The sequence below is a fragment of the Telmatherina bonti genome (assembly GCF_933228915.1).
Source record: "Telmatherina bonti genome assembly, chromosome: 22".
NCBI lineage: Eukaryota > Metazoa > Chordata > Actinopteri > Atheriniformes > Telmatherinidae > Telmatherina > Telmatherina bonti.
The window spans coordinates 4,321,886-4,337,110 of record NC_136631.1 but is presented as its reverse complement, the minus strand read 5'-3'; the positions used below and the strand labels follow the sequence as shown (position 1 = coordinate 4,337,110).

The 15,225-nt window shown below is 44.5% G+C and overlaps 1 protein-coding gene across 1 annotated transcript in view; it reads right to left on the bottom strand.

The window, feature by feature from the left end:
• Positions 1–15,225, bottom strand: part of LOC306772713 (protein phosphatase 1 regulatory subunit 37) — a gene marked incomplete at its 5' end in the record, with an annotated part of 64,598 nt that overhangs the window by 48,017 nt on the left and 1,356 nt on the right. The window contains one exon of the mRNA XM_079262316.1: positions 2,050–2,095. Coding sequence (XP_079118442.1) covers positions 2,050–2,095 — 46 coding nt within the window. The remainder of the gene's footprint in view (positions 1–2,049; positions 2,096–15,225) is intronic.

Genomic DNA, 15,225 nt, shown 5'->3' with positions numbered 1-15,225 from the left:
TTCAGAAACCTACGGGTGACGTCACGGAGGCTCCACCCATCTTTTTATGTACAGTCTATGTGCATGACCCACCCTGCTAGGGACAAACCCCCCCCCCCCCCAACAATAATCTCCACCCCGTCGCCGACAAAGCTTCTTGTAGACGATAACTTGACCAAGAAAAACTTGTTTCTCGCTCCTCTCCTCTCCGCAGGATGCATTTCTGCATATTGTTGCTAGGATACCTAGCCTTCATTTGGCACGCTACGAACACAAAGCTGCTACTGTTGACGTGAGCTAACGTGTCATATGTGAGAGTTACAAAACTGACTTGCACGTAGAGGCGCTAATGCAAACAGAAGCATGAACACAAGAACCAAAGCAGTTCACAACAGACGGTATCGTTTACCGAAACGCCTCAGAAACATAACGTGACCAGCACACTGTCCCTATTATTACGCCGTTTACTGCCCCCTAGTGGTGAGCGCTAGTATCAAGTGTTTTGGCGGCGCCCTGCTGCTTTATAGACGTAGCTGGTAAAGCACGATTACCAGCACTGCAGAAACAACCCAGACTTAAAGTTTTTCCGTCACACGATGCTCCTCCCCCTCCCGCGTCATCACATGACTTACCTGTGCAGGTAAAGCAGCAAGTAAACCGGCAGCTTGGTGTAACGTCCTGCAGGTTTTATATAAATCTCTGCTCCAACACACCGCTGTGTGGAAGTAATTTAATAAATAAACTGTCAGAATTTGTCCACTTCTAAATATTTTTTGCAGTTTGTAATCAATAAAATTCTGTGTATAAAAACATGACAAAACGTCCAGAACAGCGAGACTGATCATGTGATCATGTGGACGTTATCCATACAGCTTCGTGGAGCTGAAGTGAAACACAACAAAGTTAGAGGTTTTAGTGAAGACGTGGCGAGGCGAAAACGTTTTCTTGTTGCTGCTGCAGATTCTACATTTCCTCTGATTTAACGACAAAATGATCAGAGAAAAAGCTGAAGAAAAAAAAGCTGATTCTTTTAGTGGCAGACAGGAAAACATCAGTGAGCGATCTACATGCGATCATCCGGTTTTTCCAGAAAGTTTCGTCCTGAAACTCTTCAGATAAATCTAAACTTTATTGTCACGTGAAAAAAGCATGTTAATAAACACGTAACATGGCACCAGTTGACATCATTCATCACGAGGCTTTAAAGACATGATCAACTAGTTTACATCTAGTTTATAACAACTAACAGTTATTATGATAATAATCACGTTTCATAAAAACTGTTTACATAAAATTACCAAAAGATCAAATCCTGTGATCTAAGTCCCTAGTCTGACGCGAAGCCTGAGCATATGCGCCATCCTGAGCGTGCACGTGACCCTGAGTGTGCACATGACCCAAAAAATCAGTTTGGAAATAATTTTGATCATAAGCAAACAAATGATTGTGCACGTGACCCCAGAGCGTGCACGTGACCCTGAGCATGCACTGGACCCTACTCATGCACATGACCCCAGAGTGTGCATGTGACCCTGATCGTGCACATGACCCTGAGCGTGCACGTGACCCCAGGGTGTGTACGTGACCCTGAGCGTGCATTGTGACCCTGAGTGTGCATGTGACCCTAAGCGTGCACGTAACCCAGATTGTGTACGTGACCCCAGATCGTGCACGTGACCCTGATTGTGCACGTGACCCCAGAGTGTGGACATGACCCTGATTGTGCACATGACCTTGAGCATGCACATGACCCTAAGCGTGCACGTGACCCCAGATTGTGCGCGTGACCCTAAGCGTGCATGTGACAGCGTGCACGTGACCCCAGATCGTGCGCGTGACCCTGAGCGTTAAGCAGCAGGAACAGTGAAAAAGGGAAATCCCCTCTTCAAAGAAAAACGTGCGGCGAGACGTTGGAGTCAAACCGCTGCTGAGTCGATAAACATGGAAATAATTCATGTTTTACGGAGTCGAAACTGCAGACAGTCGTGGAACGTCGTCCGTCAGCGCTCGGCTCCTCCACCGTGGATCTGCAGAGTGGAACTTTGTGTCTAATAAAGAAGCTCTGCTTACCTTTCAGATCCAGACGCTCAGCGCCGCCGCCGACACACACACCCTGCTGAGAGAGGAGAAGAGGCATCAACACACACACACACCAGGATGTGGCTCCAGCAGCAGCCGCCCACACACTCGGCCTCTCCATCCACACCACGCTGTCGGGGTTTGATCAAGGAGGCTCATTGGACGGCAGAGTATGAATTATGAATTTCACAGCGTTTACCGCCGCCGTTGATGGCGACACGGCGTCCTAATTAACCAGTGTATAATAATTAGAAACAGCTGGTCATCAGTGGATGTGTTCATTCGGCGTTCCACATACATCTAATTTGACTGCATCAATCACCGGAGGAGGCGTGTGTGTGTGTGTGTGTGTGTGTGTGACAAGCAGCGGAGGTTTGAGCTGCTTCAGGGGGTCCAGCAGGGGGCCCCAAACCTGCAGAATAAACTACAGAACTTCAGTCACAGTTTCAGATTCTTTTCCTGCCAAACAGGCGGGAGGAGCGTGTTTCTGCTCAGGGCCACTCCGACCCGGGTCGTAGCCCTTACACTCTCTCAGCCCAGACGCCTTCGTGTCACCTGATCTTCTCTACACTGAACACACACCTCCTCCTCTTCCTCCTCCTCCTCTTCCTCACATGAAAACAGCAGCAGCTGTTTTTCATCTGAATGAATTCTGAACTTCTTCTTCGTGGTGGTGAAAGGAGGACGAGATGCCCCCCCCCATCCTCTCTGGTGCGTTTCTCTGCACAGTTAAAGCTGCCTGATTGCACCATTTTTCCTCTTTGCCCCTTTAATTAACTGACAAAAACTGTAAATTAGTGAGATGTATTAATATATATATTTATAGGAATTTGCTGCGTGCGCTTCGGCGCTCTCGGGGGTTAAAATCACCCCCACGTTTTTTTTCTGCATCTTTTCTGCACTGAAGGATAAATTATTTAAAATAACACAACCTTTTATCTCACACTCTTTGAAGGCGGCAAATTAAAAATGTAAATTGGGAGCAAATTAATATGCAAATGTATTCATTTGCTGTTAACAATTAGCAATTAAAGCTGCAGTGTCTAGAAAGAGCTCAGACGAAATGAGTAAGTTCATTTCTCATTTACAAAGAGACGCGAGCAGGAAGATGGGGTTCTAATGGAGTCGTCACCGCCGCTGTGTGTCCGTTTGTTCCCGCCACGCCGTCTCACACACACTCTGCCCTGAAACGGCTCATGTCAGGAATAATGCAGACGTTGGAGCTGGAGTGTGTGTGTGTGTGTGTGTCTGTGTCTGTGTGTGTGTGTGTGTGTGTCTGTGTGTGTCTGTGTCTGTGTGTGTGTGTCTGTGTGTCTGTGTGTCTGTGTGTGTGTGTGTGTGTCTGTGTGTGTGTGTGTGTGTGTGTCTGTGTGTGTCTGTGTGTGTGTGTGTGTGTGTCTGTGTGTCTGTGTGTGTGTGTGTGTGTGTCTGTGTGTGTGTGTCTGTGTGTGTGTGTGTGTCTGTGTGTGTGTGTGTTGAGTCTTTTTTCAGATGAGGTGATAAAGTTACTGAAACTGCAGGTTAATTATTATTAAATCTGCAGATTTATATCAGACCTGCTGTTTAGTAGACGAGTTATTAATATGAATAATTATCACTGTAATTAATTATTATAAATATGGTTTATTATTTACCATAACATGGATAATATTATCATATTATTATTATGTTGTATTGTTGTCAGAAATGACTATTATATTCATTTAGTTCCATATTAAAATGTTTTCTACAGAGGAGATGTTGATTGTATGTTTGTCGTCTTATTGATAAGATGACATAAAATCTGATAATGATTATTATTATTTAGGGTTAAAAAGATTAAAGATTGAAACTGACTGGGATGTTGTTTTTCTGACAGGTGTGTGTGTGTGTGTGTGTGTGTAGGGGGCTGCCTTCTTTCTATTTGCCGTTGTGTTGAAACAAGTGTCCTCAGTCAGCAAAACAGATAAAATAGATTTTATTATCCATACGGTGGTCGTTCCAGTCCTCCCAGTAAAGCAGCTGCTGGGAAATAAGATGAAACTGAATAAAAGTAATAAATACAATTTTATAAAGATCATTACATGATTTTTAAATTCTGGTTTAATAGAAATAATATTTTAAAAATCAAACAAATATGATAAAATAATAAATGTTCCGTGACTCATAAACTAATAGTTTGTTGATAAATCCTGTGATGTTTCCAGTCAGGTGATTTCTGCAGCTGCTGACGGGGTTTTGTCCTGCTGACAATCAGAAAAATGCTCTCATTCTTCCAGGACCGACTTGTTTGTTTGTTTGTTTTTATTCAGCTCAGTTAAATGAAAACAACTGCTTCTTATATCACTAAATTATAATTGAATACATTTTTAGTTATTATTCCGTTTTCAGTCTCCAGTTTTTTGACTGATTTGTAAATTCAGTCTTTAATAAAAGGGGACGAAAACATTATAGGATGACTGTACACACACACACACACACACACACACACACACACACACACACACAGAGAGAAATATATATATAAAAATACTAACATGTAACCTTTTTATTTACTTTAATTTCAATCTACAACTGTGTTTTATGATGAAACGGTTGCTGTGATTCCGTTATTTTGACGTTTATTCCAGGACACATGTTTACCTGTAATGTCAGACTTGCAGTTTATCTTTTAGATTGAACAGTTTTAGTTTATTTTTCAGATTTAAAGTTTATTTGTGCAGCAGAATTTTGCAGCGTTTTGTCTCGAAGTGCTTTAAGAAGACGTGGAACATCAGCAAATTAAAAGCATCTAAAGGAAAAAGGAACTTTAGATGAAAACATGATTACGGTTTTATATAAAATGATGGAACTGCAGCTTGAATTTCAACCTGGTGTGTTTTCTACTGTAGCAGCTGTCAGGATGAGCCGCTTTGGATCAATCAGGTTGATTGATTGCTGACATAACAGGAGCATCTCTGCATCACGGCTGCTGGGGCGCTGAAAGTGGAACTGGTCAGAAACCAGTGTTTACTGGACCTGCAGGCATGATGAAGAGAAAAATCTTCCTCACCGCACACGGTGCAGAACATGTGGAGCTGGATGGAAGGCAGACGGAGGAAATACGGATCTATGTGTCACATCCCTCCCACTCAACGTCTGCTGATTAACCCTTTCACTCCGTTTGGTTAGTACTCCAGTCCATAACGGGAATCTGCTGACTCATCTTTCCCACCCGGAGCAGGACTTTAATGCCGGAAGTAAGTCTGTCATTAACACATATTATCTCAGTTGTTTATTAAAAACTCTTTATTCTCGTCTCTCAGAATAAATTAATGTCTCATTACATCAGAATAAATCAGCTAAATTATGCAAGTTAAAGAGATTTTATACACCAAATGTTTTCCGGTTTCATCTTCCCTGAGTCAGGCTCTTATTCTTTATGAGTTAAATGCCGCCAAACATCGCCAAATGCCGCCAAACATCGCCAAATGCCGCCAAACATCGCCAAATGCCACCAAACATCGCCAAATGCCGCCAAACATCGCCAAATGCCACCAAACGCCGCCAAATGCCACCAAACATCGCCAAATGCCACCAAACATCGCCAAATGCCACCAAACATCGCCAAATGCCGCCAAACATCGCCAAATGCCACCAAACATCGCCAAATGCCACCAAACATCGCCAAATGCCACCAAACATCGCCAAATGCCGCCAAACATCGCCAAATGCCACCAAACATCGCCAAATGCCACCAAACATCGCCAAATGCCGCCAAACATCGCCAAATGCCACCAAACATCGCCAAATGCCACCAAACGCCGCCAAATGCCACCAAACATCGCCAAATGCCACCAAACATCGCCAAATGCCGCCAAACATCGCCAAATGCCACCAAACATCGCCAAATGCCACCAAACGCCGCCAAATGCCACCAAACATCGCCAAATGCCACCAAACATCGCCAAATGCCGCCAAACATCGCCAAATGCCACCAAACGCCGCCAAATGCCACCAAACATCGCCAAATGCCACCAAACATCACCAAATGCCGCCAAAAATCGCCAAATGCCGCCAAACGCCGCCAAACATCACCAAATGCCGCCAAACATCGCCAAATGCCGCCAAACGCCGCCAAACATCGCCAAACGCCGCCAAACATCGCCAAACGCCGCCAAACGTCGCCAAATGCCGCCAAACGCCGCCAAATGCCGCCAAACATCACCAAATGCCGCCAAACATCGCCAAATGCCACCAAACATCGCCAAATGCCGCCAAACATCGCCAAATGCCGCCTAACGTCGCCAAATGCCACCTAACGTCGCCAAATGCCACCAAACATCGCCAAATGCCGCCAAACATCGCCAAATGCCACCAAACATCGCCAAACGCCGCCAAACATCGCCAAACGCCGCCTAACATCGCCAAATGCCACCTAACGTCGCCAAATGCCACCAAACATCGCCAAATGCCGCCAAACATCGCCAAATGCCACCAAACATCGCCAAATGCCGCCAAACATCGCCAAATGCCACCTAACGTCGCCAAATGCCACCAAACATCGCCAAATGCCGCCAAACATCGCCAAATGCCACCAAACATCGCCAAATGCCGCCAAACGTCGCCAAATGCCGCCTAACGTCGCCAAATGCCGCCAAACATCGCCAAATGCCGCCAAACATTGCCAAATGCCACCAAACGCCGCCAAACATCGCCAAATGCCGCCAAACGCCGCCAAACATCGCCAAATGCCGCCAAACATCGCCAAATGCCGCCAAACATCGCCAAACGCCGCCAAACATCGCCAAACATCGCCAAACGCCGCCAAATGCCGCCAAACGTCGCCAAATGCCGCCAAACATCGCCAAATGCCACCAAATGCCGCCAAACCTCGCCAAATGCCGCCAAACCTCGCCAAATGCCGCCAAACGCCACCAAATGTCGCCAAACGCCGCCAAACGTCGCCAAATGCCGCCAAACGTCGCCAAACGCCACCAAACGCCGCCAAACCTCGCCAAACGTCGCCAAATGCCGCCAAACCTCGCCAAACATCGCCAAATGCCGCCAAACGTCGCCAAATGCCGCCAAACATCGCCAAATGCCGCCAAACGCCACCAAACATCGCCAAATGTCGCCATGCATAAACTTCCACCATCTTTCATGTTTAATTGTTAATTAAAGCGTCCACTAAAAGGCCGAGCTGCGAAAACATTATTATGAAAAAGCTTTATTCACAGAAAGCTATTTTATTATTATTATTATTATTATTTATTAATATTATTGTTGTTATCATTATTATGATAATAATGTCATTATTATTATTACTATTAGTAGTAGTAGTATTAATATCATTATTACAGCTGTTGTTATTATTAATACAATAGTCACGAGTTCTGCTCATAAAGACACACTGATTAGACTAATAATCATTTCGATCATATTTGTGTTATTGAAACATATGCAGAGCACCAGCGCGTCCAGGCGCCTCCACCCTGCGTGGAACGGAGGATGTGCGGCATTAGGAGGAAAAGCTGATGATTAGCAGATCATTTCCCCGAGCTGACAGATGTAACGCTGTTTTTAAATTGTGGTCATTGTGGTGACGGAGCCTCTCGGCGAGTCCAGGCCTGGAAAATGATGCAGCTTATTTAAAAAAAAAAGCAGCCATATTACATGTGCGCTCAGCCAAGCGTGCAAATTCAATTCTCCCTAATAGTTCCCGACCAGTACGGCACCACACATGCCTCCCAGTTTAACTGCAACTGTTCCCATTTTAATTAGAGCCTCTTTCACACACAGACTGCTTTTATTCTTTCTGCTGTTCTGCAGCAGCTTTAACCCTTAAAACACCAAGTTTTACACGACACCATCCTTTTACTCCCAGTCAGCATGCAGACATGATGCTTTCAGGGTTCGGAGGCTAAAACCACATTTCCACACTTCTTCCTGCTACTATCTACCTGCTGTCCTCACTGCAGCACCTCCACCTCAGCTGCATCCCAAACGTCTTCTTGGCTTTATTCCAGCCATAGAGGATCATTATTTTCCTGCTTTTCTCATCACTTGTTGATCTTTGGCTGCTCCTGATTGGACGTTACCGTCAGTTTAAGCTCTCTGATTGGTGGAAAGTCTGACAGGAAGTGTCTTCATCATCATGTCCAGGTGGAAATAGAGGTCTCTTAGCAACATGGTAGTGATGGTGATGAAGATGTGATAAATAACGGTGGATTTACCATCTAGAGTCTCTGAATAAACACTACATGTTGTGTCTGGACTGTAAACCTCCTGGACGGATAGAAACGCTGGAAAACCTCCGTAGACCAGCTGGAGGGTCACATGACCATCACAGTTTGCTCCATGGAGACAGGAGCACTCGGTTTCTCCACCTGTAGGACGTTGTCGCCATTTGTCCGGTTTTCCTGCCTGTTCTCCGGCTTTCCTGCTTTCATTCTGCATGCAGCGAGGAAAACAGCGTGGCTCTTACTTAGTGACATTTACCTCCACCGTTCCACACGAGGGAGGGGCGCCGCAATAACAATCAGCATGCATTTAATTTAAAAGAAGAAAGTCTCCCCCTCAGAGTCACCCAGGCGGGTGGCGGCTGTGGGGGAGGGGGGGAGGCTTTCTGTGTATGTGTGTTGTAACAGTTGTGCCGACAGACTTCCGCAGTGCAACATTAATGCTAATCAAAAGAGCTGAGAAAGCAGCGGTGGTCTGTAAAAACAGATTTTCTCTTGTCTTTTTCTTCCTGGAGGGGTTCGCTCCTTTCCCGCCCCCGCCTTCCTGCCTCGGAGGGGAAAATAACATTAGCGGGACTTGAATCTGACCCTGAACGTAAGCAAGGCGTACAGCGCTGCCATTTTCCCGCTCAGCTGTGGGATAAATAATGAAAGTTAAGTTGTGGTAATTGATTTCTCCTCAGTCCACTCAACTGAATAATCTGCAAGGGAAACAAGCGCTAAGCTATTCATTAGAAGATTTGCCAACATGCAGCTAATTCCGAGCTTACTCTCCAAACATCACGGAAAGAATACCAACCCGCAGTTCAAGCCGCTTTCACCGGGAATCCTTTTGTGTGTTGGAGGCTGGGAAAGTAGAAGTCTGGAGTTTTTAGCACATCCAGCAGAATGACGGAACGTTTTCTCATCATTCTGACACAATAAAACACAGTTCATCAGCTACATTTACTGCCAAGAAGGAGTTAAAAGCATCGTTTACGCCCCAAACTGCAGATAATTGTGTTGAAGTTGTGCATTGTGGACTCAAAGCGGTCTCCACAGAGACGGGGGACGGTCTGGGCCGTCGCTGGACCTGATCCACAATCTTCTGCTCCTGGCAAAGTTCTGCCATCCCCTCAGACTAACAAACCATTTCCATCCATCTTTTCTTTGGACTTGGTTCAGTTTGCTCCTTCGTTATCTGTGTTTAGGCGCCAAACAAAGCGGGATGAGCAAACACACACACACACACACACACACACACACACCTCAGCCGCGACGTCGCGCAGAAACATGTTCGTGTGTGAAGACAGGAAGTGGACTGTTTCTCCAGTCAGACCCTGCGAGCAGACACGCTGCTAATAACACGATATTTCTGAATAAATATAATAAATATTATAAAATAAATAAATATAATAAATATTATAAAATAAATAAATATAATAAATATTATAAAATAAATAAATATAATAAAATCTTCTTATTGAAATCATGAAAAGTTCATCTGGAGAAACTGGATTTGGTCTGAACATTAACATCATCCTGACTGGAGGAAGAGGAGAGAAAGGATGAGACTGGAAGCACTCAGACAACTGACAGGAAAAACTTCCTCTGCAGCTGAAAACGTTCCCACTGGTCCATCACCAGTTCAGATGGATAAAATATTCCAAACATCCTGAGAAACATTGACAGATTTCTGTTGCAGACATGAAGGCTGGCCGGATCCTTCCAGATATCGATGGTATTGTGTATTAAGTATCATCCATACCAGCGGGGTAAGAATCAGATTTTAATTTCAAGAATCAACCAAAAGTCGGATTTACTTTCATTTAGCTAATTTACATCTGTGATCATAAGTTTTGGGACACTTTCACATTAAATTCAACAGCAAAGTGTCCCAAACTTTTAATAATTATTTATTTTCTCAAGGAGTTGTGTGATTAAAGGGAATAAAATAAGATTTTTTTTTACATTGTTGTTTCTTCAATTTTTTCACAAATATAAATTTCTGCCTCCAGTTTGATAATTAAAATATTTCATTTGATAAAAATCTTTGTGTTCTGTTTAATTATGATCATAATTGTGATTAATAATTAAAGGAAAAATCCATAAATGACGGAGAGATTGCCAGGAAAAATGGATATCTGTATTGGTATCGGCCTTGGATGTACTTACATCAGATCAGCTGAATATTATTTGTAAAAAACCCGACATGTGTGAAGAAAGAAGCTCCTTCAGTATCTGAGTGGAACCAGTGGAACCAGTGGTCTTCTCCTGCAGACCTACTGGTTTGGTTTTAACTGCAGTCTTATTTCTCGGACTTGTTTCCAAATGTCTGGCCGGAATGCGTAACATGGACACGATGAGCTGCTTCTTCTGCCAAAACTCGTCTTTCCTCGTATTTCTGTTCCCCCCCCCCCCCCCCCCCCCCCCAGCAAACTCTCCTTCATAAAATTTATCTTCATGTCTGAGTATTTTTCCACCTATTAATGAATTATTTAAAAAACTTCTGTCCTGCTCAGAAATACCAAACATCTAATGATTTTTAGGATTTTAACCCTTTAAATGCCTGTTTGCATATCTGACTCACTGCCTTATTCATTACATACAACTGAATTATGTTCCCATAATGAACATTAGAGGGCTGTGTATTTGTATTTACACACTAGCATGAGTCAAAGATCTGCAACAAAACCGATTTGACTCCATTTATGTTTTTGTGTCGTGAGAAACTTCTGAGACTTTCATGTCTATAAACTTATCACGAATCTGTTTTTTTTTTTTTTTGTTTTCGAGCGCAGACAGTCAGTCACCAAACGTAGGAAATGAATCAACAGAATCTCAGAGACGAGACAGAAAAGGATCCAAAGTTAGAAGGAAGCGTCGCAGGAAGCTGCAACACGGCTGAAAAACAGAAAAAACGTGCCGAGGAGGGAATGAAGGTTTAAAAGAAGCTCCTTTTCCCAAACAGTGAGTTCCTCCTGCATTCAGGAGCCGCTCTGAGAGTCTCCGTTACGCTGCTGAAGCCTCGGTTTGCACAGTGAAACTAGATCTCCGCCGGCTCCAACCGAACATTGTTTACCGCTCCTGTGAAGATGTCTCCAGCAGCAACGCGGTTTTATCCACTTACAACATTTCAAAGCGCTGCTAAGGGCCCCACGGGTGCTTAAAAAAAGGTTTAAACAGTCTTCAGCGTGGCTTCTCCAGGGAATCGCCCTCATCTTAAAAGACCTAATTTAATAAATTTGCTCTTTAGGCGTTTGTCTTTTCGATTTGCATCGTCTTATTACAGATTCATTGGCATGCAGCCCTTTTGGTCTAAATATGGCCCCTCTTAGCTAATGCTTAACATACATATTTTACTCTTTCAGGAGGACCACCTACATTAGCTTCCAATGCAGCTGCGTTCATTAGCACCTCGGAGATAATACGGCTGTATGCTTAATGTAAGCACTGCTAAGTCTCTAATTTTCCACAAATAATTCCCCTTGATCTCAAGTGAAATTTATGCGGGCGGGGGTGGAGAGCGGGGCTCTAACACGACTCGTCCAAGTAAAGTAAGTATGTACATAAAATGAATTATAAATGGCAAACTGTGTGTTTCAACTTACTGGAGGGAGAATAGTTCTAATGCTGCGTGAGGCTGTGTGTGTGCAACGCAACAGGACTGCATGGAAAAACAAACGAAGGATTTCTGATGCCAGTCTGACAGAAAAATATCTGAGAGGACTTCACATTCGTCTCCATCTGTCATATTTCAGCTGAGAATGAAGAGACGCTTGCATGTCATTACAGCTGCAGAGAGGGCGGGGTTTAAGCGTTTCTCTTCGTTTGCCACCAAATGAGGCAAAAAGAGAGTTAAAGATGTCGGAAGTCCTGCAGAAGGACGCCCAGATCCCTTCCAGCAGGGTGAAGGTATATCCAGAAACTGCTGATAGCTCCCAGGACTCAGGCCTCAGGCCTCAGGTAGGGAGTCCGGATCCTGCAGGCTGACTTGGACCGCTTCAGATCATCGGACCACTGTCCAGTTTCCAGTTAGACCATCAGGATGAGAACAAACTTGCTTTGTAAGCTGGTGTAGTGGATGTGTTACTGCAGGGTTCCTCTGGGGGGCGCCGGAGAGAACGCAGACTGGAGCGAGTTGCTGACGCTTTCTGGAATTCCTGCATGTCGGTGACCTCCAGAAGTTGATCTGCATCGTATTGTCTCAGTGAACGCTGATGATGGTTTCATTCCTCAACCAGCAGCAGATTCCAGCCGCCTTCCCGTCCAGGCGTTAGACGGAGCCGACGACCAGGCCTCAGCGGGACGTCAGAGACCTGCTGCTCTCCATCGACAGACTGAAACCGGTTTCTGTTCCTCTCACCTGGACTCAGGAAAATACTCTTTTATCTGTTGTGTTCATGGAACGTCTGGTCCAAAACGTCCGAAGGCGACTTGTACAGAAAGAAAACGTCCCGTTTAAGTCCAAACACAGGGACAGACGGGACATCTGGCATAGTGGCCATTTTCCTGCTGGTCTGACGGGATTTCACTGGTTGATAGAACTCAGTAGATTGCTGGTGTTTCTTCACGTAAAGCCGTGAAAACGTGACTTCTCTTCGACTGCAGTAGTCAAACATCAACATCTCTGTTCATGTTCTGGTATCTCTACAGAGTTACATGGACATCCAGCTTTCCGACCTTCCTGGTTGGTTCAAGCCTGCCGACCGACGTGTTCGTGAGTTACGACAATGGGTTTGTGTCTGGTTCGCTGACAGGTCGAAGTGATGATGGAGATGGTACGTAAGACCCCGGAAACACACGTCTTGCTGTTTTTGCCAGTGTGAGAAACTGCTGACATGGGCAGTATCTTTGAACGCCTGTAAGGACGTTTGTCGAGTTCCAGAGACAGGTTCTTGCACCTTGTCATCATCTCCATAGGGTTTGCAGCTCGCCTTTAGCTCGGTACATCCTCCACGGGAAGCTTCGTTTGCGGGGGTGTCTGTGACTTGAGAAGGCAGAATGCAGAGATGTTTGTGTCTTCATACCTGACATGTAAACATTTCATACTTCCCACCACGGCCTTCAGCTGTTGGTTAAAAAACTGTCCGTTCAGCCGCGTTGAACCTTTCACAGCAGCAGAGATGTGGAGGTGACAACTTATTTCTGTGTTAACAACGCCCACTTCAGTTTTCCACCCAGTCACAGCACACGTACAGGTCTCTGCTCCGCTGGAACTCCCAAACGGGGGTCACTGCTTTCACACTGCGCACCAACAGGACCAAGACCCCTCAGTTCACTTCTTCGGCCCACACCGGAGTCCTCCAAACGGACCGGACCATGCACCAAACGGCACCACGGTTCCTGTAAACCGGATCAAACAGTCTCACTTCTCCTTGTGTCGACTGTGTGACTGAACGCCCGTCAGGTTGGTACGTACTCCCCCTAGTGGTGACTTGTGTAATACAGCTTGTAAAGTGCATCATTTCTGAGGATGTGCAGAAATTACAAATCAAACATCCATTCATCTGTTTTTTATCATAAGTCCAGTTCAGGGTTGCTGGGAAGCTGCAGTCTCTCCCAGCAACCAGCAGCGCGAGGCAGGTACGCCTGGACTGGTCGCCAGTCCGTACGGCATACAAGCTCCGATGTTTTCAGCCTAAGGATCCATTTCTGCTCCTTTACGTCCTACATCGCCTGTCTCACACTTCCACGTGTCCTTTACGTTTCCGTGGTTACGGGCAGCGTTGACTTTGGAGTTCCCTTCTGTGTTTTGACGTTAATGCATCTCTATAAATTCCCTGTCCAAAAACACCAGAAGAAGAATAAAAACAAGCTACAATGTTTCTGCTTTATCTTCCTGTTCCTCTTCTTCTTCTCTGGTTTGTTCCTTTTGCTGGCTGTTAGTCAGCTTTACAACTCGACACCGTGGATTTGGTGGCGTCGCTTTGTTTTCTGCTTCATGTGATGAACAGCGAAGCTCCTGGAAAACTAAATACATTTCATACGTAACCGACGCAGGAGACAATGCTTTTCTTCCAGTCGGACGGTGGACCTCTGGAAACGCCAGAGTGATGCTTTAAGTAAGGCGGCTGAAGAATGAAGACCTCTGACAACAGAGAGAGCAGAATCAGTCATGTTACCAGCTGTGAATTATCTGCATTCGGAGCCGTGAAGCTGCTCTCAGCCTCTCATTCAGAGTGGAGATGCTGTTAGTGTTCAGATGCAGGCTGCTGGAACCAAATCATTTAACTGATGTATAAACACACTCTTAAGTCTGCATACTGAGTCAGGGTGTGTGTGATGCTCCCAGTATTTCCCTGCATCTGAGAGCGAGCACCGATTCCTTTGTTTTAATAAAAGGAGCATTTTGCAGTCGGCTCTGACAGCTTCTGCTGCTCGTATTGATTCTTTGTGGAGCGCCGTAATGTCATTGCATGGTACGCCTATTTATGAACAGAGCTGCTGACTTACACACATTTCTGTTGAAGCAATTTTCTCTGATGTAGGTTCAGACATCAAGCGTCCATTTTACAATGTGAATGAAATTATTTCACGTCTGTGTCAAAAGTCACGTTTGATCAAATATTCTTATATATATCTATATATATATATATATAGATATATATATATATATATGTATATATGTATATACATATACATATATATATACATACATACATACATATATATATATATATATATATATATATATATATATATATGTATATATGTATATACATATACATATATATATACATACATACATACATACATATATATATATATATATATATATATATATATATGTATGTGTGTGTGTGTGTGTGTATATACATATATAAGATATATAAAATGGAAGAACGAAATGAAAACTCTAAAACAAAAAGGCAGGTGGCAGAAGCAAAGATGGATTCCAGATTCCAGACCCTGGTTTAGTCCAGGACCTGAAGCGGGACCGCGGCTGCTTCAGGTCCTGGACTTTAGGATGTCTGTGGGACAATCT